The sequence below is a fragment of the Oryzias melastigma genome, linkage group LG22 (genome assembly GCF_002922805.2).
Source record: "Oryzias melastigma strain HK-1 linkage group LG22, ASM292280v2, whole genome shotgun sequence".
Lineage (NCBI taxonomy): Eukaryota > Metazoa > Chordata > Actinopteri > Beloniformes > Adrianichthyidae > Oryzias > Oryzias melastigma.
Window position 1 is genome coordinate 9739975 of NC_050533.1, and position 25313 is coordinate 9765287.

Here is a 25313-nt window from a genome sequence, read left to right on the forward strand (position 1 = left end):
GATGGAGGACATTTCTAAAAAAAACCAAAAAAAACAAAAAACAAAAACAAATTTAAAATAGCATTGAATGCTTCTTTATTCAGATTATTGGTAATCAGGAGCAGATGCAAAAATGTAATCAGAAAAAGCTTGTAGTTATGATGTACGGCAAGCCACAAGCTCCTCTTAAATCTGATCATTGACTGACTGTATAAAGAGAACTGGATTGAGTAACTCCTCCACCCTCACATTCCAAATAGGAAGTACCCGCTGGCTCCAAGAAGCCAAAATCCCAAAGACTTCTATTGGGAAAAATACACAGCTATTACTTAGTATTTTTTTTTGGTCAAAATAACCATTATTGCTCTGATACATTTTCTAGCATCTTCTTGTTAATCCTGTTTTTCATTCATGCTTTTTTTTTTTAATCGCAAGTCCTTCAAGTTAACCAATCAGATGCCTCAGTTAAAGCATGCAATGCTCACTGGCTTCCATTTTACACGTTTAACAGATTCACCCGAGCCCGCTTTCAGAGAAAGGGGTGTGAACAATCTTACTCATGATTGCCATTGAAACATTCACCCTGATCAACTCGGACTAACCAATGTCATCTGACACCAACATGGTGACGTCCGTGTTGCGGATAGATGGCAACTGAATTTGCTTAATTTTGGTAGAGACAGAGGTAAGGTCTATGGGTGAGATCACACCCGCTCAGTCCAGTTCTCTATATACAGGTAATGAATCTGATGCATCCACTTGTAGACAACGACATCCGTGTACATCTTAATTTTCCTCGTGCGAGCTGGCATCTGGCTCAAAAATGGTCGCCATTTTTGTTGCACCGCTAGGCTAATGTTAGCTTGGGGTTGTGTGGGGCTGTAAGCTAGTGGAAGAGTATGTAAACAAAGAGACGATGGGAAGAGGAGACAGGTTTACTCCGTGCCAACGGTCCCGCACACAACTCATAGGCAAATTTCTAATGAATTACTGCTTGGAGAAACTAAAACATTTTTATTTTATTTTATTTGGCTAAAAACAGCATTATCAGAATTAAAAGAGCACTGAAAACATAGAAATTAGATCAAAAGATGATTGGAGTAAACTTTAAACGAAGTATATGTATTAAGTATACTTGAATGAAAGTATAGCAGGTATACTACAGACCACGTACATAGAGAGTATACTAAGTCATTTCAAGCCTAACTTTTACTATTGATGAAGTATAATTGTACTACACTTACATTTTTTTCTAAGAAGCATTTAAATGACTGGAAATGTTGTACATTTACTAGTTTGTCAATAAAAATAAACATAGTATTAAGAGAAAATATATAAACAGCTTCAATTTTATGACAAATGTTTGCTTTTATCAGTTACATTTGTTTTCTTATGATCTACTTGAAGCATTTTATGTTTTCTTGAAGGACTGATAAAGTTTTGTTAAAAAAAAAGTGGTACAAGGTCTTTGGCCTGGGTAGTTGAGGCCACTAGGGGGCAGGCATAGGCCACAAGGAGTGGGGAAAGCCCCCTTTATTTGGAGTCTCTTAAAAGAGACTTTTTAAAGATTAAGATCAGTAAGCATGTTTTTTTGCAGTAAACATCAAAGTTATTTACATTTCTAGCTGGGAAATTAATTTCTATTTGAAAACCTGAAAGCAGAAATGTTCTAAAGAGACACTGAAAGTGCTCCAGGTGAAGGAACAAAAAGTACTGCAAACTTTAAGTGAGAATTGAATGGATAAAAGCAGACAGTTATCATGAGTAAGCCACATTGACATTAGTCCAGGCCTCTTCTTCCCTTCACTCAGCGCCATGTTGGCATTTCACCCCTCTGCTGTGCCAATATGTCCTCCTCCTCAATCAGCATCACCCCACCATCACTCTCTCCTCTCCTTCCCTCCGTCTGAAGCCAATCTGATTTGCCCCTGGGCTTCTGTCGGCAGAGAGGTGATAAGCACGGCAGCCATGACAACCGTTGAGCCAGACAAACGCCTGAGTTCCTGTATCCTGATGGCTTTAACTTGGCACCCTGCCCTTCTGAACCATCAAGTCCAGCCTTCATCTCCGCTGATATGAAGCCTCTCAAGATGGGCAGTGTGGTTCTGCTGCACCTTTTCTCATCAGGTCTCTGAAGATAAGTTCAGGAGCGTGCAAGATAAAGCAGGGAAAGCTTTTTTTCCTCGCTGTAAGTGGCACACAGGAATTAGCCGTTGAAGAAACGGAACACGTTTTTAACACACGCTAAGCTAGAATCTTTCAGATAGGATGAAATGAAATCTGAAAAATAATGTTGGGGAGTTTCCCCCGACCAAACACTTAAAGGACAATCTCATTTCTCTCCAAGCAAATGTTCTGGGATGTGCACACGGGCGAAAAGGCTTGCACAAAGCATGATTATGGTAATGGCAGGAATAAGAGAGCAGTTAAAGTGGTGTGAAAGTGCTTTAACGTGCGTCTCCATGTGAAAACTTTTGTAGTAGAATGACAGCTTTTTGTCAGTGATTGATTGGATAGGCCTCAAGAAAGCACAGACTTCTTCCTAAATGCCAGTGCAGACAGACTTTTCAGGAGAAAGCATGCTATAGGAGCGTATCTGTCATAATTCCCCTATTTTTAAGGTCTACCTTGCCCCTTACTGTGACTGTGAAGCTCAGATGTGGCTCCTCAGGTCTTTCAAAAAAAAAAAAAAAAATGTAAATGCTACTACCAGTTGAATCACTTATAAATTTGGCCCCCCTTGGTCAGCCTCCTGTAGAGAGGCGGTTGCTGCAACTCAAAGCCTTACCTCAAGAATTCAAGGGGGCAAGGTTTCCATAGCAACTGATTTGAATCCTAATTAAAACAGGAGATTTGATTAATTAGCTCAACGATGTGTACGTGCGAGCATGTGTTATTCCTGGCTGAGTGTGTGTGGGAGCCCCTCGCTGAGCGTCGCGGCATATACGGTCTATACCTTCACGTATGCACTCAGCTGCTAGTGGGTAATCTTGTGAATCACTTCTCCACGGCTCATGCGTGTGTTCCAAGTCTCCCGAGAGGCTTGTCCTTGCCCGCAGTACTACTGCGTGAATCAGAGGTGAGTCCTCTGGAGTTGCCCTCCGCTTTAATCTGCAGCTAATGACAGAGCCACCTGCCCTCCTGGCCATCCTCCCCTCCTTCAGCATGCATGGCAGACGGCCCTCGCAACCCCCAAACGCCCGCTGCGTCGTTCACTTCTTCAACTCCTTCCCACGGCCCGTCTGTTTACTTCCCCTTCCCTCCTTCTGTCCCTCTTCTCCACTTCTTCTTCTTCCTCTTCTTTCCGCAGAGTGCCTGCCTCTTCTCACATCCCCCCCAGTGAATAACTAGAGACCGAGTGGCCCTGCAGACCTTTAAGAAAGCAGAGCATGTGTCAGCAATATGTGAACAACATGTAGCTTTAAGGAGGCGGCATTAGATCATAAATTATGGTGGATAGAGGAACAGCTGGGGTGTATTTTTTTTTCTTTTTTGCCAGACTGCACATGTAAGCAACGTGAGAAGAAAGTTTATGTGGACCCATTGTTTAAGATATGCAATCAATTTTAGGAGCTTACAATGCACAATGTCAACACATCTTCTTCTGGAGTTTTGGTGTCATTCATGCAATGGACGTCTTGCACACGAAAGTGTAACTGGAGAGAGCTTCAGAATTGGGATGACCACTTTGTGCGATGTGTCCTCGGTGGAAGACGAGAGGAAAAACAAAGCACATTAAATCAAAGAAAGAGTGGCAGCCCCGAATTAACAATCCACAGGGGGATAGGAATGAAAAAAAGTGAAGGAAGTGTGGGGAGAAGAAAGGGGTCTGAAATGTAAAGTGTGATCTGACAGAAACTGGAAGAGAAGGAGGAAGAAAAGAGAAGAAGTGGCAGAAATGAAACAGCTCCAATCCCCACCCGTTTCAGTGCTGGACAGCTCCACAGACAGCAGTAGGACAGTATAAATAGATCCCCTACTTTAGAGGCCCAGTCAACACTCCAAAAAAAAGTACTTTATGAGCTCAGAGCGCCTCTTTCCCCCGAAGAAAAGACCTGCAGGTATCTGATGGTCCCTGATAACCATCCTCTCTCTGTTCCTCTCCGTTTATTTTCTTAATTTAGAGAGCCTACACGCTTCACTGACATCACTACAGTGAGCAAAGTGACTGTTTTTCTCCTATATTCCCCTTCATGGGCAGTGCCTCGGCTCAGAGTTGTGATCTCAAATTTGACACCCTATCTCAAAATAGATCAAATCATCTCCCTTGCACCTGTGCAGCAGATACATCCCCTGCACAACAACTTCAACGTGCGCCAAAGTAATGCATGTGGCGTACACACGCCCGGCCTGTTTCCCCCTGCAAGTCGGCGTTAAGTAGCCTTGTGGGGAAGCTGTAATACACACTAATGCACCTGAGAGCCTAGAGATCTATAACCATCATCTGCATCTCCCTGATGTTACTGGAACGGCCTCTGTTACTGTTTCTGATAGGAATCTCCGGGGAGAGCTTCTCCAGCTGGGGAGGGAAGAGAGAGAGAGAAGGGGGGGGGTGCGCCTCTCCGTTTCCTCAAGGTGATTCACCTCATAATGCACGCAGGAATCAATGTGAAATTGAACCGAAAATTGAACTTTCAGCTGGGTAACGTGGGAGACATGTTGTTATTAAATCTTTTCCCTGATATTTGAACGCCTTTCAGTTAAAGTTTGCAACACAGTGGCGCCGCGGCGTGTGTTTGATTGAGGGGGAGCCCGGGGCTCTCAAGGGGCCCTGGAGGAGCCACTTATAGAGGAAGTATTGATGGAGCAGCAGCCACCTAGCGGGGTCGTGATTAGCGCGGAGAAGGGGCTAAATTTAATGCTGGTGAGGCGGTGGGGGCGCCATCTGTTGCGCCCTCCGCCTCCACTTGACAGGAGAGGCGTTTGGAAGAAAGGCCTCACAAAAACTCATAAGAGTCATCACTTTTTTTTCCTGGCATGAGTCGTCATGGTAACGCATAAAAAATGGGAGATAATGATGGAACATAAAGGAATGTTTTCCTATAAAGTTTATGTCTGATTCTTTTGTAATTTGTATCTGAGATGATTTCGTGATGGAGGAACACCCCCCCACCCCCTGCCATCTGTAAAAGTGCTCCGCTCTGCTCTGCTCGGGATGAGGAGAGCATCCTCCGTGGTTCAGCGGCGGTCCGGTGCCGCAGCTCCCATGGGCTGCGTGGTGGAGAAGCGGACCTGCATCCTAAAGCCAATCTCTCTTTCTCTCTCTCTCTCTCTCACACACACACTCCTCTTTCTCGCTCCCTTTTTTCCTCCTCCACCTCATTGCAGTCTTATCACGTCCCCCCCTTCTCTCCCCCCTCCTCCTCCTCCTCCTCATCCGCCTCAGCCGCTACAGGAGCGGAGAGAGGGAGAAGAGTGCGGCTGAACGTGCACGACATGTCGACAGTCAGCCTCCTCTAAAGTCTTTTCTCGGTCGTTCCTCAATTCTTTGGCGGCGGACTGAGTGAGTATTGCCCGCATCCCTGCTCTGCTGAGCGTCGCTGTGTGGATCTGAGAGGCTGCTGCGAGAGACAATGAGGAATGCAATTGGATTGCGTTACTCTGCCAAGGATTTTCATACATAGCCTGGTAAATGTCTTAATGGGATCTTTTTTTTTCTATAATTGGTCATACTTCCATTTAGCAAACTATTACAGTGCATGCTGAAATGTTACTTGATAATTGATTTTCTTGGTGCTGTCCGGGCTGACAGCATTTGATCAGTGAAGCTGCTGCTGATAGTGTGCAGTGATCAGGGGCCCCGTGTAAAAGCCTTGATGAGTGTGTTTTCTGACCGACAGAGAGGACACAGAGGTAGACAGTGGGATTATGTGACATGAATAATACGTTGGAGAAAGTGACCGTCATCTCTGGTTGCGTCAGTGTGCAGGTCCAGAGGAAAGAGGAAGAAAAAAAAAAGTCAGAGAGACTCAAGGAGGGGAGCCACACCTGCATGAGGCCTGTGTTAAATCATGAAAACAGTCAGACTGTGACAGACACACGGATGCCGAGCTCCCTGCTGGGCTGCATCCATCAACATTCGTCCCTTTTTCGTTTCTTGTTACCATAATGATGCAGAGCTTTGCTGACTAGTCCACTTGGCTGATTGGAGCAAGGGCTCGAGTGTTGACTGTGTTTGTTCTCATTAGGGAGAGATAACCATCCACCAAGGCATAATAAAACAGGAGGGATCTCAGTGGTCCATCTGGGCCCAGTATTGATCCCTTCCATATCAGGGTGGGGGGGGGACCCTGTTATAAACAATGCATTTCTCAGATGAAATCGAAGACTCCCTTTCATGCTTTGGCCCAATTTGTGGGAGCCCCGAAAAGCACAGATGCTCCCAACACTTGGTGGATTTTTGCAGAAATTGCACCTCTCCTTCTTCTTATTGGGGAGATTGTCCAACACACATTGCAGCATGACAGTGGTTTTGTTATGAAAGCTCACACTCATCCACACGTGTCTCGCTACCTGTTTCTGTGTTTGGCAGGCGATAAAAGCGTACTTTTTGGATATGGTTTGACCCGTCTTGCTCTGTTTCTGCACACACAGACACACTCAGGAGGAAAACTTGGCTCCGGCGCCGCTTCTCTGTGCAGATCGAGAGCACGGCTTTGATATAATCAATATCAGATTTCAGCTGTTTCACTGTGAGCTCTCCTACCGAGTGGCAGCCTTGACTGACTTCTTGGTGCTTATGCAATCCTACCCCCTCTCTCCCACCTCACCCATTTCCTCCTGAAGTGCACCAACTCTCTGCCCATTACGCTCCCCCCCTTATCTGTCTGTGCTCCTCCATTCCTTCACCTTCCTCCCATCTTTCCTCCTCATCCTCCGGTTTTTCCCCTTACATTTTCCCATCATAATCACCTCTGTGATTGCTCTTCCTCTCCCGAGCGGTGGTGTTTTCACTTCTGCCTCTTTCGTCTAACCCGCCTTTCCTAGATTATTACTGGATGATTACAGCTACCATACCATCATGATCATTATTGCATTTTGCATGGCGGTGTTCAACACTGCTTGAGCAGATCGAGATGCTTTCTACCAATTTGGATCTCATTAAAACTTGAGAGGAAAAATCCCAGAGCAGGAATCACATTTTGACTGGATTTCCTTTTTTTTTTGGCTTTATTCCCTCTTTTCCTCTAAATCTGTGTGATTCTCATTATCATCAATGTTATGATCCGCATCACTTTATTCTCCTGTCTATCATCCCACTGCCTCCACATCAGCCCTTTTCAACACTTTGAGGAGTTTTGATTTGCAGTGAGGCTTCTCTCCACTGTCATTACCACAATAATAACTATGACAGGTCTCGATGGCTGTTGATAACCCAACATATTTGGCTGATTGATAATATCAGGAGTTTTGTGCCGCATCCCTCTGTTCTCTGATTGCCATTCATCACATTAAATGGAGCAGTTCATTAGACAGAAGCATTATGAATCTGATTTGCATCTGCCCATATTCATAGCGCATACATTACGACAACACGTGCATGACATTTCAGCATCCCAGTTTGAGAACAGGGATGAATATATTCATCACGAGTTTTTTCATCTTTGTGTCCAAAAAGCCACTCTGAACATGATAAAATGCGATTCACAGGTGAATTAGGCCACACGTGTGTCTCTGCTTTGCATTTACAATGTCAGCGTTTAAATTTGAAATTCAAAACCAGCGTGGCAGCAGCTGATGGATGGAGGGATGTCTTAAAAATGGATTCTGGCTTTTCCTTGTGCAGATTCTCATACGTTTGTCATAGGTTGACTCATATAATGGCGCTCCACGGCCTCCAGTTGGCTCAGACATCATTATTCCAGTATAATGAATCGCGGTCCTCGCGTTTCAAAAAGTGTGTGATTTAACATTTATTTTCTGTCTGCTTGAATATGCCTCTGATGTATAAGCGATGTGATTCACCCTGAAGTGACTTTTCTGGCTACCTCCCCTTGCGGTTGGCCTCTCTTACCCGAGTTTGTGTGTCCGCTGGCGTTTGTGTCTGAATGTATGAATGTGTGCCTCGTTTTTCGCAGTGCGATGAAGGCCTGATGCCGGGCTGCAGCCCCAGGCTGTCAAGCTGAAAGGGAGAAGCAGAAGGATGCAGTGGGTCACTCTGGCGGTGGCCCTGGGGTGCGTGCATCTCTTCGAGGCGTCGCACACCCCCACCCCTACCCCCACCTCCACACACACCCCTCTGGTGGACAACTCCGAGGAGGAAGTGGACGAGCCCTGCTTTGAACCTTGCACGTGCGAGGTCAAAGAGAGCGTGCTGCATGTGCACTGCGATGGGCGGGGCTTCACTAATGCCAGCCAGGTACCATTAAATCACCAATTAAAATGCCACGTCTCCGCATCTAATATCCTGTCTCTTGTGCGCCTTATGGGCTTTCTAACTGTTCACTCCTCGTAATTAATAAGCTAACTAATAAGACCTCTAATTAATCATCCAGGTGTCACACTCGTGGGTCCGCCCTTTCAAACTCAACCTCCAGAGGAACTCTTTTAGACGTCTCTATAGCAACGGGTTTCAGCACCTTGGCAACGCAGTGTCTTTAAACCTTGGCAACAATGCACTCCAGGACATCCGAGTGGGAGCCTTTCACGGGCTGGCCAAACTGAAGCGGCTGTACCTGCACGAAAACAAGCTGGAAGTCTTCAGAAATGACACCTTCGCCGGGCTGGAGGCCCTGGAGTACCTCCAGGTAGGCTTGAGAAGATAATCTGTGTTGATTATCTATGATTGAGGGAATTATTGACCATTTTTTTCCCCAAGAACACAACGGAGAGCTGTGCCAGAAACAATCAATGGGTATAAAGTGGGAAACAGTTTTCTCAACGTTGTTGAGCCTCTTTTTCAGGTGGAGTGTCTTTAGGTTCAGTCCATTTCCCAATTTTTTCCTCCCTCTGTTTCTTCCTTTCTAGGCCGACTACAATGTGATCAAACGGATCGACAACGGCGCTCTGAGGTTTCTCTATAAACTGCGGGTTCTCATCCTGAATGACAATCTGATCCCTGCCTTGCCCGCTCATCTGTTCAGGTTAGGTTCTGATTATTTTACCACAAAGGTTTTTAATTATACCAGCAATGACTCGCCGAAATGTCAGTGTCACACACAGACAGACAATCTGTTCTCTTGAATTAATGCTACTGTGGTGCACTATGTCATAATCATAGAAGTTGGATTAATCATGAATTAAAAAGCAGAATTAAATTTGTAAGCCTTTATTTTCTTTTGCTATCAAATGATCCTTTTATCTAATTCAGCTAACGATCCTCCTCCTCCTTCTGCTGTTCTAGATCTGTGTCTCTGACTCATTTGGACCTGAGGGGAAACCGTCTGAAGAGCCTGGCATATGCTGGTACCCTGGAGTACATTGGCCGCTCCCTGATGGAGCTTCAGCTGGAGGAAAATCCTTGGAACTGTGGCTGTGAGGCAGTGCAGCTCCAGCAGTGGCTGGCTCAGATCCCCTACACGGCGGTTGTCGGGGATGTTACCTGCGAATACCCCTTCCACCTCCATCGGAAAGACCTGCGGGAAATCCCTCGCAAGGAACTGTGTGCAGACCTGCCGGATAAAGAGCTCCAAGGGGAGCGGGGTGGTCCGTCAGCGGGATCGCAGCCCAAGCACTTGACCCCCAACTCTAAAACCAACTCCAATCCTGGGAGAGTCAGGCCCACGAAACCCTCCTCCATGGTGCACGGTTCCCGCCAGAACACACACACTTCCTCCACTTCGTCATCCTCTTCCTCAGCGGAGCGTAAAGACAGGGAGAAGCACTTGAGACCCACCAAAAGGCCGCGGCCTTCTAGAACGTCCCCCACCTCTCGCAGTCTGATGCCCAACCCTGTTGCTGGCTACCAAACCCGCCCTCCCATCCCCATCATCTGCCCCCTGGGCTGCACTTGCAGCCTGCACATCACCGACCTGGGCCTCACCGTCAACTGCAAAGAGAGCGGCTTCCACAATGTGTCCCAGCTCACGCCCCGCCCTCTCAACGGCCGCAAGCTCTACTTGAGCGGGAATTTAATCCAGAGGATCTATCGCACCGACTTCTGGAACTTCTCCAGCCTGGACCTGCTTCACCTGGGAAATAACCGCATCTCGTACCTCCAGGAGGGGGCCTTTTCCAGCCTGATAACCCTGAGGACCCTTTACCTGAACGGAAACAACCTGGAGAGAATCAGCCCGCACATGTTTCTGGGGCTGCAGAACCTGAGGTAGGACATCTTTCCGTTGCAGTAAGATGTTTGTCAGTTGCACAGATGTTAAAATTGTATTTCCGTGTTCAAGTTTGAGTTTCCTCTTCTATTTCAGGAGTGCCATTATAAAGTCTGTCTGATGACATGCTCTAGTTGCGATGATATGAGTGACAATGTGAAAATGTATTCTTCGCTTCTGTATTTGCATACAGAGGTGTTGATAAGGTGGCAAGAACGCTGGGTGCTGCCAAGATTTAGTGTTTTCAGGAAAGGTTTATAATGAAAACACCGTGTAAGGGTGATGTTTATTATTGTCGGATTAAGTTTTCAAATAATGCCTATCTGCAGCCAGCAAGCAAATTAAACTTCGATAAAGCTGACGGATCAGCTTTTATGGATAGCATCTTGCTGAAACATCATCCGGCTTGTCGTTTTTTTTTTTTTTAAGCTGTATTGTCTTTATATTTCAAGACCCATTATTTTGACTATAAATCAATAAAAGAGATCTTCTCCAGACCTTGAAAATGTCTTCCTCTTAACCCCTCGTTAGCCTTTGTTAGTGACTTAATCGTGAGGGAGCGCCATGAGTAATTCACACCAGATCCATTACTTATTCCAACACTGGATTCCCAGCATGCACGGAAAAGTCTCACACTGATTTCAGTTACTTACAAAAGGAATTTAAAATGACTGTTTTTTAATGTTGTCGAATATGATAGTCAGCCACGCCAAGGCTAATATTAAAGTAAAAATTATACATTCTGACATGATTGGGATCAGTCTGAGCAGGGATTGAAATGAAATTTAAATTATGAATTTTAAATGACACGATTATGATATGAACTTTCGTTGATATATTTGTCCTGCTTGAGTGTGTGTGGGGGGGTACATCACCCGCAGCATGTGTCTTTATGATTGCACCGCACTCAGATGCTGTGAGAATATTAATTTTTAACATAAATCGAAGAGATTTACCCTTCATTTTCTATTATGCAGAGCTCGTTAACCCTTCTTATTGAGATCCGACTCGTTTCCCAGATATTTCTGCCCAATGTTGCTGCTGGTTCGCTGGATCAGATGATTCCAGATTAACTAAACATCTGGGAAATCCTGGTATAAGCAGGAGTAGAGTAAGAGCGGCGCTTGATTTCAAAGACGAGGGTTTGTTAGCATGAACCGTACTTGTAAACACGATGACACATTTTATTTATTTATTTATTTAACCATTATCTAACCAGGAAAAAAAAAATCCCATTGAGATCCACTGATCTCTTTTTCAAGGGAGTCCTGGAGGCAAAAGTTACATTCACCCACAACATCTCATATAATTAAAATACATTAAAAAATAAAATAAAATAAAACTCATTTATTAATTAACTGACGAACACTGACGGTGAGTAGACGCCCTGAGAGCATAAGGTCCATCAGATCTGGGCTGCAGAGCCACACTCAAATATGAAGGGAGAAGTCCAATCAGTCCCTTGAATGTTAATTTGTGCATAAACAGCTAAGGCAGGCCAACCAAGTCGCAAATACAACTCACAGAGATCCATTCACAGCATTTACTCTCTTTTCTGTCTTTAGGTACCTTTACTTTGAGTACAATGAAATTCACGACGTGGACCCCGGCACTTTAGACGCCATGCCGTCCCTGGAGTTGTTGTTTCTCAACGCCAACCTGTTGAGGAGTCTCCCCCTCGGCGTGTTCTCAGGGGTCAGTCTGGCTCGACTGAACCTGAGAAACAATCACCTCCTGCAGCTCCCAATGGAAGGAGTGCTGGAGCATCTCAAGGGACTGGTGCAGGTGAGCGCAAATGAGCGTCGCCACATCATTAACTGCATTTACTGATCAACACATTAGGGCCAACGGTAATGAGTCTAAATGCCTTGCATGAAGCTTTTAGCGAGCTTTTGCTACCATTTGGCGGAGTGAGTCGACTAACTGGACCATCTCTTATTTATATGTAGAATTGTGGAAAGATTATTAGCTAACAAAGATGATATTGCAACAAAAGAGACTGAAATGTTTGGGTGTGATATAGGGCTGCCATGATTAGTCAATTAGTCACGACCATGTCAGCTATTAAAATAGTTGTCAACTAATTTAATTGTCAATTACCATTTTTTTTTATTATTATTCTAAAAAAATATGGTGTGTGATTTCTAATGACCTGTCTGCCATTGTCTTTGACACTCGTGCAGATGTGCTAACCCGGGTCAGTTGTGATGTCGCAGGAAGACTCGGGTACCATAACAATACGCTAATGGAGCTAGAAAGTAGGAAACATTAAAAAATAAAAGAAAAATGTGTTCCATGCCAGCACCACAGCAATGTATGATCAACTGAAGAGGAAGTATGTTGTGACTAAGTTTGATAACGCTGAAGAGGGATCGTTGTCTAGGGAAGCTAAGCTAAGCTAACATAAGTGCAAACAGAGAGCAAACTCATTAGCTAAATGTTTTCTCTGCATCCCTGCAACCTCTGGAGCAAAATTTCTCTGCTGAAGGGAACCTCTCCTCTCAAAGGAGACAGGTCCTAAAGGAGCTCTGCGTCTAACGTAAAGAACACCTGTTTGAGCTGGAATTTATTGAGGACAGGACACAATTTGAAGATATACGATGTTCTGCATCTAGCTCCGTGGAGAAATTTTGTGTTGGTGTTAGACTGGGGACGGTGCTGGTAGATCAGACTCTTCCTATCTCACGGTGTTACATCAGCACGTGAGGACCTGCTCGTTTTCATGGGTATGGGAGGGGCTGCTCTTGAAAGCGCAGGTTTTTAGAGGATTACTCAGAAATGCGTGAATAGATCAAAATACCGCTTTGGAGGTCTTTATAGAGAGGAATGAACAGTATAGTACACTTTAAAGCTCAAAAAGTTGGTTTTTCATGGTATGGGCCCTTTAAATGTAAGTAATTTTGTTGTAGCACGACCTTTTTAAAGTTATAAAACTGCTGTTATTATGTAAATTCAAGCGCTGGAAGCTCTGCTTATTATTGGTGACGTCATTGAACGAAAATGACGTTACTTTTTTTCCCCAACTCTCTGTTGAAGGGCTAAATGAAGGAGAAGGTAGAAGGGAAGAATTCGGATTGGGCTCAAGCCTTTCTGCAAGACAAGTAGAAAAATAATAATAATATTAATAATAATAATAATAATTCCTTTTTTTCAGATGCCAACCTCATTATATTGAAGTCTTGTTTTGATGCCAGGAACAAATGAAGTTGCATGATTCCTTAAAGGTTTAATAAACTATTGTCTTTATTTTTTGTTAGCATTTAGCTTAAACACTTCAAGTTCTAAGCTAATGATGGTTAAGATCTGTGTTTTACATCCAGTTTCCTAATGATTTTTTTAGTCGACTAATCTGGAGAAAAAAAATGGTGATTTGTCGACTCTAGGCCGCCTTAGACTGATACAGTCATTTAACATTTCTGTAGGCACTGATCTCGTGGCCTCTGGCACAGCTACGATTTTCTCCCATCATCTGTTGTTTTTAGAGCTCTGCAGTGGCATGTGGGACTTTGGTTGTGCCTCAGGTATTCCAGTTGGTGGATTGCAATTGACTTGATTTGTTTAAGTGGTCTTAATAAATCAGGAGCCAAACAGGAGAAAGCAGAACACTTCAAATGTTTGAGCATTGTTGTAATTAATGAACCATTCACTAAATAGACTGTCGAAACCACTGTACGTGATAAATTGTCATTTTTTTTCCCTACACCTGAACCCATTTGACTACAGCATTGTGTGGCCGCTTGCCGTACATGGAAAACATGATATATTTTTTTATGTTGGCAAATTCGATGTGCTAGAATTTTCTCTGCAGAATGAAGTAAGGTGGGTGTGGATTAGCCCAAATTTCTTTGTGCATTTCTGCTTTACTATGCTGTGTGAAGAATCCCCGATCTGAAAGCTGTTCAAGAGTTTGCTCAGGGAAATGGACATGGTGCTGGAACCACGTTCAAGAGCGCTTTTGTGCAACGCCGATGTCCAACAACATTAAAGGTTCCTTAAACCGGCTGCACAAAATGGTGCATATTCAGAATCCAGCAGTTCTCAAACTATATTACCCTAGGGGTGTGAATTCAATCACTTACCAGCGTTTTTTTCTTTTTTTTCTGCTCACATCTGTGGAGTTAACTGGCTGCAGAAAAAAAGATGACAGAGATATCACCTGTTGACTTAACGCCAGGCTGTTTGAAGCCTTTTTTTCCAGAGTTTGCACAGTAAAATCAAAGGGTGACGCAGGTGGAAGAAGGGGTTTAGTTCACAGCTGCTGCAAAAAGCACTCCATTTGGATAATCATAAAAAAGACGCGAGCATATCTCATAGACACCGCCACCATCAAGAACAGGATTATCCCACACCCACTTACACACACTGGTAGGAAAAATACTCCCTTGATGTCAGGGGTATTTAGAAAAAAACATATTACTTTAAATAGAAATGTTTAATTTTGTGGAATTTATCTGGTAGAAATTTATTGAGCAAACGTGCCTCAGCCCAGTGGAGAAACAGGAGGAAATCATCCATAAGTGAAGCAACTGAATGGATGCCAGAATTACATAGAGGAATGGAATACATATGTCTCTTTTCGGAGCTGCAAAATAACATGTTGTGCATCAGGCCAACACTTTCTTGTCATTGCCAGCTGTAATGAAGAAATTTGCCCATGGCCAGGTTTCACCTAATGCAAAACGATTCCCATTCTTCTGTAAAGTCTGAGGAAAACAAGGCGGAGAAGAGCCAAGAAAAGCATAATAACGTCAAATTGGCTGCTGATGGGATTTTTGCTTAATTGTCAGCTATAAACGGATTAGACAATGGCTGATGTTTCAAGGAATCCTTCAAGATCTTCAAGTGAATCTTTAAAAAGACATTGGATATTCTGATTTTATTCAAAGGGTATAAAACGCTGTGCTATAGATTTGCACAAAAACAAAAACGAGACTTTTTATCCAAAGCCTTCTAAGCCTCAACCCTTTCAATTATTCAGTGAAATTACGCATGCTGAAGTTTAAATCCATTCCTCTCAAACATTACCTGGTGTCCTAAATATCTCCCAGCTTCACTGATCCGGGCAGCTTTTCGTTGGCCTTCTCGTATTTGCTGGAAGCGGCGTTTTCAGCTCTGTCATGATGTGAAAGCAACAGAAACAGTCGTGATTTGATATCCCTTTTGCAAAACTGTGTTTGCTTTGCTATTGAGGGAGAAGATGAGAAGATTAGCGCCGCTTTCTCATTTGCATTGCAAATATTAGCCTATAAGCAGCGGCTGGATAGCACTAGCACAGGATTCTGAAACCAAACTCGCAGGTAGTCTGCCTCTCTCGGAAGTAACAAGTGATGTAGAGTAAACAAAGCATTAGCTGAACATGGAAAACAAAAGAAGGTTCAATGCTTGTGAGGCTTCTAGAAATCACATTACTCACATGTTGGGTTTTTTTTTGCATGCAATGAAAAATCGTCAGTGAACTGATGATGCTGCAGATCAACCAGACTGACAGCACAGAGCAGAGCTGAGCAGCAAGAGTCCAAAAAAACCCAATCATGAAGACAGTGAAGAATACTCTGCTTCATTATGGCCTGACAGCTGTGCTATAAGAACCACGTGAAGCTCAACCTGTGCAGATAAATGATCAATGCTGCCGTTAGTTCTCCTCTTCTTCTTCTTTGCTTGCAGAGAATATCAGTTTGTTGAGGCCACGCATTTCAAACAAACACCAGCTATGCACTGACTGGCAACCGATGAACATGCCTGGCGAGCACAGGAGTTGTGCAGCAGAGCTAAAGAGAGCTTGTGCACAAAGACTGATAATTGTTGGCATTGATCCGTAGAGCTGTTGGGTTGCAGTATTTTCATAGACAAGGTAAAAGAACTTCTCTCCCATTAATGCAGCAGCAAAGATGTGCATATTTATGTTAGAACAGGTTGTTGAAAAGGAGGAATCCTCGCTGATTTGGCTCAGTGACCCAATGACTCACAGGCAATGTGCTTCGCAGTCAACCGGGTCATGGTAACCCACAGTTTGAATCAGAGTCAGCTGGGTTTAGTACGGTTCAATTCAAAGCTCTTTGGATTATTTTTCAAAACTCGTCTTTACAAATTTTACATAGCTATTTAAAATGAACTCAAACTGGAGACTTTTTCTTTGTAAGGAGATTAGAAACAGTACAAGCTCAATTAAGTAAAGATATGTAAAAATAATGTAAGCAGACCAAGAAAACCACAGAAGTATCTTGCGTAACATTTGGTTAAAAGTATGTTTGTTTCTGCTGAAAAACAAGTACACCAGTAAATAATGGAAAAAATATTGGACTGTACAGTGTGTAATAGATAACAGATATTTTGTTAGTATCTATAAAGAATAAGCCTAATTCATTTGGTTGAAAAATGCTAAATGTTTCTGTCACAGTGAGTTTGCACGCTGTATAATTATAGTTTATAACACTATTTTACCTTAATTATGACCCAACAAGTTTAATGCTACGTGCACACAGGACTCCAAAATGTGCGTTCAAGTGACCACTTCCAATGAAAAGTCTACGCATGCACGCAAATATGTACATTTTGGGCTTCCAAGTTGAAAACTCTCACGTTTTTGAACTCTGCGTAGAAAATGCTCATTCTTTGAACATGTTTTAAAAGTTAAATCAGTTCAACTTTGACCAATCAGGGACTTGTATATGGTAGTGGGGTATGGATAGAGTCCTTATCAAAACACAAGTGCCATCCGTTTGAAAAATGAACATTAAGGAGAAATAATTGCAGTTAGTGCGTGGCCAAAACTCTATGACACCTTGGCCGAATCCGAATTCTTACCCTATCTCTACGGCTTATCCTTAACCCTACATTTATCCCTCAAAACTGAGACTTATGGAAAAATACAGTGGCTATGTCTGAATTCCCATCCTAATTCCTAACCACTAAAAAACTGATGTACATAGTGCAGGACTATCTAGTGGCCTGGATTTAAAAAGCAATTCTGAGACTATGCTCACTACTTTTTACATTTTTTTATTAAAGGCAAGTATTACGTATACTGTCACTGATATCACAAAGTGAAAATCTACTGAATACGAGCATTTTACGTCTATTTGTGACTCCACTGTGTTCTGATGATGGAAACATTTTTTTTTTTACCACAAAATTGTTCAAACGCAATGCATTGTGGTCTATATTTGTCAATCTAGTGAGCATCGATACACATTGGCTTTTTGCAAACAATTCTGGGAAATTTCTAGTGCTCTCAATTTTGGAATAGTAGATTCGGACAGCACTGACACTCGCCGTCATCAATAGCCACCTGTCATCTACATTAGTGCGTAGCTGCCAACACTCAGATAGCACAAAACATCCATTTTACAACTTTAAAAAGTCATGCAAAAACAACTAGTCATTCACAGAGCACAACCACAAGAAGAAAATCACTTCTCCTTCCTGGTACAGTGTTCGCTCTACTGGTGGAGGGATACAGAACTCAAAGTCTCTTCGCTCCACCCTTAAAAAACTATTTCAATCACCCCTTTCCCTTTAAATGCCAATGCCAATAAGGAACTTCGATGGCAGGTTTGTAGGAAAACAGGCAGGACACCGGCCCTCAAAGCCTGGATTTGAACACCCCTGATTTAAAGTCTCATTCACCCATTCACATCTGCTGCCATCCAAGACGCCAACCTTAAGCCCCAGGAGCAATGTGGGGTTCAGTGTCTTCCCCATGACAGTAGGACATGGCCAGAGTGGGAACTGAACCTGCAAAATTCTGATCAGAGTTGACCGCTCTACTTATGCACCTCTAAAAAATGTTTTGATTTCAAAATTTGTCATTTGTTGATTATTAATTTGAATCCCTCGGCTGCCCCGGTCAGGATGGTTTAGAACTTGAAACCTTGAAGACACTATACATTGATAATTGGTGTTTTTAGCATGTTCTTCTGGGATTTTTCTGATCATGAAAAACAAGAAAATTAAGAAAATTAGACTTAAAATAGCGTTTTTGAGTATTTCTTTATTCAAATCGTGAATCAGGAGCAAATGAAGAAAAGTGGTTTGAAAAACCTTGTAGTTGAGACATAGAAGCTACAATCGGCGGGCCTTGAGCTCCTTTCTCCACTCCATTCTGATCTATCCACTTGCAGACAATTAGATCAAGGGACATTGACAATGCCTAAAAGTGGACTAGTAAAGAAGTTATTTGATGGATGTGTATGTTGAAGAAATGTCTAATACAACCATTGTATAGGGCCCCCATGTTATTGTTCGCCTGGGGCCCCAAAAACGAATATGTCCGCCACTGCTTACATCCATTTAGATCTTCACTTCCTCGTTTGAGCTGAAATCTATGACTGGAAACGTCCAATATTGCTTGCCATGTTTTTTCTCACCAGTAATGTTAGTTTGGTAGTTTTTAGGGGCTGTAAGTGTGTAAACAGATGGATAACGGGAAGTGGGGGCGGGCTTTCTCTGTGTCAACAGTCTCGCCCACAACCCAAAAGCAAATTTCTGATGAACTACTGCTTCTCTAATAAATAATTGGAGAGGGACTTTATTTTTTACTTTTTTTTTTTTTTTTTGTAAATAAGAACATTTTTATTTTAAATGTTTTTTTTAAGTACTATATTAAGAGAGTAATTTAGTCATTGAGTGTATCTATTAACAACATTACAGTGTTGGATAACATAAGCTTTTAGATTGACAGTATTAGTAGCTGTTGGTGGTGGAAAGTTGATGCTAATTTTAAAATAATGCTCGCAGTAGTTTGCCAAAAACAAAAAATAACATACTGGTTGAAGGTGATGCATATTTATTTAACGATAACTCTCGTCTGTTTTGGCAAATTTGGCAAATTGCTTCATAATCGTTCAAAAACTAGTAAATAAACTGAATAACGCTTATAAAAAAGCCCTGTCCTTTTTCATTTAAATTGGGTAATTAATTTAGGGATACTGCGGTTTGGGACTTGAAACGACAAACCGACATGAAGGCAGACGGAAAACATATGCTGCAAAAAGCAATTACTATCTTTTTGTAATCCAAACCAGTTTTTCCTTTAAACATTGCAGAGCACAGCATAAACAACACTCCAGTGTTCACACATCAATATAGGAGGTCAGCAAAAGCCCCTGAAATTACAGGCATTTGTGAGACCAGACAGGTGGTGTGCATTTGCTGTTGATTATATTTCAAGATGGAGGACAGATTTCAGTCTCACAGGATCTATATAATAATAGTATTAGCCCTTTTGAGGCAGCTAATAAATCCTATACAGGTTTATAAACTATTAGACATAATATTCTTCACACGAAGATAAGAGGAAATTATGTAATTTAATTAGGATCAGACTAATTAACATAAAAGCTGTTCTTATTAGTTAAAAAAAGCTGCGACCCAGTCAAAAAGTCAACTTTGCGTAAACAAAACTGTTAACATCCCTTCTGTAAATACGATCTGCTTGCAGCACATTCTGAACACAGAATATCAGGATATGCAATCATGCAGCTCTGAAAGTCAGCATTTGTTTTCCCACAGAATAAAAGATCAAAGGCTTCTTTCCAGGCTCAACATGCTGCACTGATGTCTAACAATCATGCAGAGGCCGAGATGCCAATTTATCCCCCAACACTTGCCTCGATGGTCTGGAAACTCTCACTCTTTGCCATTACTACGGCTCTCTGTCCACCCACATGAAACGGCAGGAACAAACGTGCCCTTTAGTGAGGCTTTCTTACATGCAAAATCTGAGGTAGAAGTTTAGGAAGAAGAAGCCAATGATGGCTACGAAATGCTCGACATTTCAGGCTCATAAACTGTGACATTATACTGTGACGGCTCCACAAGTGAACAGATTTAATATGATTACTTTGCTTTGCATGTATTATCTCACATAGGAGCCCATATCCATCCTACACACGCTATTTAAAAAATCTTTAGCATCAAACTCTCTCAAAGTCCCTCTTCAATATCTATTCTGTGTATTGTTCAAAAGACAATGAAACACATTCATATTGAAGAAGGCTTGGCATGCTGGAGCTCAGAGGCGTCTCATCACCAGAGACTTTTGCAGGATTCGGGTGCCAGAGCCTCCCAAAACCTGCTTGTATTGACTATTTCTAAGTGGAGCAAATCTAATGACTGACAGAATATTGCTGTTTGAGCAAAGTGATCAATTAGAAGACGCACGGCTCGCTGAGAAAGACCAGAATTTCTCCCCCGGTGTGAATTTTTTTATTGCTCTCAAATAAATCTTAGCCAATTATGGCTTGATCTTTGATCTCTATCATAGTGATGAAAGCCCGCAATACAAATAAATGGGGCTTTTTTTCCTTGTTTCAGTCAGGCAGAAGATATTTTTTAAAGATTTTCATGATTTAGATGGCAGGCTGTTGCACTCCTCTTATTTTAAATGGTGGTGCTGGAGCACCGAGTTAACAGCAGACTGGCTCTGGGATTAAAAAATGAACAATTCAACACCTGCCAAAAAAGAAAAAAAATGTAAGTTCTATAATCTGAATAAGCCTCGATTGATAAATTGATGGCAGATTGTTCTATCTTGCAATGGGACAGTTGGTTTCTGGGTGCAGAGAAAAAAAACATGTTTATTTATGTTTTATTTATTATCTGATTCTGAAGGAAGCTTTATTTTGGAAAAATACTCGATTTTCTATACCACATTTGACTCATTTTTGACGCATGTCAAGTCAACTGTTGAAAATATATTTGGTTTTCCGCTAAACCAAAAAAAAAAAAAAAAAACAAAGCTAGCACAGTTAACAAAAAGCAAAATTATTTGGAAAGTTCCAATTGGCAGAAAAGAGTCAGTGAAGAAACAGAAAAAGAGCATCTGACTTCAAAATAAAAGAAATCTGCATTTAACAGACAAAAACCAGGAGCCTTTACTCCAAAATATGGATTTATTTTAAAAAATTGCTCCCATACCCCATAATATTAATAATAATCCATAATACTCAGCAACCAGCTGTCTAACGTTATGAGGATGCCGCTAATAAAGTTGCTCAAATGCTGAATACACATTCGTTTGTATATCTGGGAAAAAAACTAGCAATTTACTTAGCAAGTTAGCTTGTGACTGATAGTAATGGGTTAATGGGAAATCTATACCATAATGTAATGGTTCCTACACAAAAACCGCTGCATTCATTTTACAGAGGATAAAGATAAACTTTACCCTCAGGAATTAAGTTTGATGTCTGAATTTTTCTCCAGCTGTTATTTGTTTTTGCTTTTAAGAAGATGCAAAATTAGTGTAATTTTGAAGCAGAATTGTTTTGATGCATCGATAGATGTCAAGGGAAATTAGCTTTGAAAAAAATAAACCTCAGATGCACAATTAGGCCTTGTAAAAATATTGTCTGACATTTAACTAGTCTGTGGCCTGAAAAAGGCCATGAACCGATTTATATTAGACAATATTTCACAGACTGGTCCAAACGGGGCAAAAGTTGGCATTTTTAAGCTTCTGGTTTCTGAAAATCTAATTTCAAAATAAAAAGCTATCACAAGAAATTCTGCTTCTAAAAAGTCTAAAAATATCAGTAGTTTTTTATTTTTATTTTACATATTTTACGTATTTACATATTTACATTTTATATATTTACATTTTTACATATTTCTTTTTTATTTTACATACAATTTAAACCTAATTCAATGAAACAAAGTTGTTGATTTGAAAAAATTCCATAAAGGAAACATTATTTATTTATTTTTTTCTCCATAGAATGCCATTTCAATGCTAAATCTAGGCTTATTATCTTTCAGGGCAAAAAGATTGATCATATTTTGTCTTTTTATAAATCCTAATTCATTGGGCATTTTTTTTCAACACAAAGAAACATTTTCTGAGCTAACGTTTCTGGACAGATGTCTACCTAATTCAGCCTTCCTGTACAAAAATTCCCTAATGTCCCTTTTACAAATTTCCTCATATAAGTAGTTTTATTTGAGTGAATCTTCATTCTCTGTAAAATGTTTGGGGCTGGTTTGAACTTTGTGATGAAGATGTCAAATTTTGTTTATACAGGGTGTCCCATAAGTCTCCATATAAAGGAGACATGAATGGTTCTAACATGTATAACTTTATACAGTATTTAAGATAGAATACACTTGAATAAAGAGCAAAATGGCAGTCATATAGAGCATATTATATAAATAAAAATGGCTTATGTCATGGCATATGTCCTCCATCATAAGAAAAACTGTTAAAAACACCAAAAACATGATTTTCATCAGAAAATCTGGGTGAGCTGGACGACTGCTTGAGAAGGAGACGGGGACAAAGCCCGTGGGATTTGGCTGTAAGCAAACAATAACATGCCTCAAGAATTTCTGCCAGATGTAGGATTGTTGTCATTAAAGTTGTGAAGCAGCAAAAAGAAACCGACAGTTGGGTAGCGTGTTTATCTAACGTGTCATCCTGCTTATTCATGCCACATCGCATCTGAGATGCATCGGGATAATGCGGGAGGAAAAACTTGACAAACCCTTCCTTTCAGCGGATCTTTCATTTAGTGGTTCGTTCTGTCCCGAGAGCTTTTTATTTATTTATTTTTTTTCCAGTCGTGGCCATCATTGTGAAAGCCTCACCAAAGACTACAATGGACAAACACCGATAAAGGCAAAGAGCATCCGGTTGTTCGCAGTGAGACGGAGCCACTCCACGGTTCTCACGGCAACAATGCTGAGTCACCCTAAAATGCATCCGTCTGTCACTCCAAGCCAAAAGATGGCTTCACCAATTTAACATTTATTGCAAGATCCTTGGAAAAAAAACCCACATGGAACAGATCAGCCCTGCAGACGATACATGCGATGATTTCCTTTATGCATAATCTGCTTTGGTCTTCGCAAAGTGTGACTAACTGAATCTTGGAGTTGGTTACAGGACACCCAGTCAATAGCTGGCATTGAGAAAATGGATTTATGTGCAAACATATTAGATTACAGCACATGGAAGGGTTGCTGCTCTTCCTGTCTATTGTTAAAAAACAGAGAGCTTTGATACTCACACACGGTTGTCCCACAAAAGCTGCCAGGGAGTTTTATGAATAACCACTTACGTAAACTCTGAGTGCTTTTTATAGTGAACTCAAATTTCCTCGCTGGAGCACGTGTGCCAACAGGTTTTTCAAGAGAGCACCATCGAGTGCCGCAAATCGAGTTTACCCAAAGCTCACACAATGTCTGATGACTGTTGATTACTTACATACATTAGTGCTGTTTTCCACCTTTCGTGTTTTAGAATTTGCAGAGAAACACCGGTCAATGTGGGGAGCTGCGCTCTCTTATGTAAATAGTAAAAAAAATAACCATTTTTTTCCACACTGTGTACATATTGAAGCTGCTTGAAATGGAAATTAGATCTATGTAACGCCATTTTTCTTGTTGTCATCTCATTACAGAGCCAGCTACTGGATGGTTCTTTAACATAACATATAGTTACAAAATTACTCGCATATTTCATGAAGGTCAAAGCAGAATTACACATTTTTTGTTTAACCAAGTGATTCATGAATTTGTATTGCGTGGCGGTTCAGTAATTAGTGTGTACATACACAATGACACTGTGCTGTGATGTGATCCTCCAGGTGGACCTGCAGCAGAACCCATGGGAGTGCAACTGCGAAGCAGCGCCGCTGAAGCGTTGGCTGGAAGGGCTCAGCGCGGTGGTCGTGGTGGGAGAGGTGGTGTGTCACTCCCCGGAGAAAACCAAAGGTGTGGACCTGCGCTCGCTCTCCATGGAGCTGCTGTGCCCCGAGCTGGAGCCCCGAGAGGACCAGGAGCAGGAGGAGCAGCAGACGGCGTCTTCGACAGACCCAAACGTGTCGGTCGGCTACCCCAGCACAGGACTGGGACTGCTCATCCCCTCTGGGATGGATTCGATCCCTCTCTCGGTGCTGGTGCTGAGCCTGCTGGTGCTGTTTGTCTCTGCGTTCTTCGCAGCGGCAGCACTAATCGCCTACGCCCTGAGGAGGAGGGACAAGCTGCCGTTCCGCCGTCAGGGAGAGGTAGACTTGGCCGGCATCCAGATGGAGTGTGGGATCTTCACGGAGCAGACGCACCACCACCACCACGGCCTCCCAGAGAAGCCGTCTTTACCGCCGCCGGAGCACAACCACGTCTACGACACCATCTTGCCCCCTGAGGCTTCATCCAAAGTTCCGGACGCTGCTGTGGCCTCAAAAATGTGTAGCAACCCCATCTACAAGGAGGAGCCGAGTGCGGCGGTCAAGCAGCGACAGACGTTTGAGGGGGGATACTGCCCGGCCGTGGAGAAGGAGAGGGAATGGGCCCTGGAGGTGTCCTCATCGCCCATCAACACTGTCACAGGAGCAGTGGGCTCGCTCCCCGGTCTCCACGGGAACGGCATCCTCTGCCCCACCGTCATCGACAGTCAGGGTCCCACCCCCAAAGTGGAACTGGTGGACTGCCTCTTCCGGCTCAGCAGCTCGGAGTTTCGAGATCTACCCGAGCGGTATGCGAGGCCCCCGCCGCGCTACCCGCACACGCAGGACTCTAAACCGGACGCGAGACCAAACCAAACGCTCGTGGTCACCACCACCACCAGCTCCAAAGCTGGTCACGGCAGCCAGAGTGAGCAGGGAGCCGGGGAGCAGAGGAGCAGACTGAGGACCACACCAGACTACATGGAGGTGCTGGACCGCTCCTATCAGTTTTAACACTCCTTTACTCCTCCTGTTTCTGCTGCCCTCCCTCGCCTGTCTCTTCACCATCTCCCTTGATGGGGATGAATCACCCAGTAACAATGACTCCTGTACAAAGGTTGGCTTTGAGAGGAGCCCGTGGGGGAGCAGGACTACACTAAACACCATGTTTATTCCTGGAGCCGAGGTCGTTTTTTTTTTTTTTTTTTTTTTNNAAGTTGGCAAGGATTAGCTGATCCCAGATCTCTGCCTGGAGGCTAAAATTTCAGCTGCAGTTACTACTACTTTTTTTTGTTTTGTTTTCTTCAAAATTCCCGAAGCACGGAGGCTTTTCCTACTCGGCACCCACAATTAGCAGGATCCAGCTCGGCGGTGGGCGTAGGTTCATGTTGCAGCTCTCGAAAAAGGC

At 42.7% G+C, this 25313-nt stretch overlaps 1 protein-coding gene across 1 annotated transcript in view; it reads left to right on the forward strand.

Annotated features, from left to right (window-relative positions):
• The window catches only part of LOC112142849 (SLIT and NTRK-like protein 3), a gene marked incomplete in the record, with an annotated part of 27415 nt that extends 2304 nt beyond the window's left edge, over positions 1-25111 (forward strand). The window contains 7 exon segments of the mRNA XM_024266459.2: positions 5331-5607; positions 8058-8338; positions 8475-8726; positions 8947-9062; positions 9323-10243; positions 11810-12029; positions 23828-25111. Of these exon segments, the coding sequence (XP_024122227.1) occupies positions 8123-8338; positions 8475-8726; positions 8947-9062; positions 9323-10243; positions 11810-12029; positions 23828-24919 (2817 nt within the window).
• Between the last annotated feature and the right edge of the window lie 202 nt (positions 25112-25313).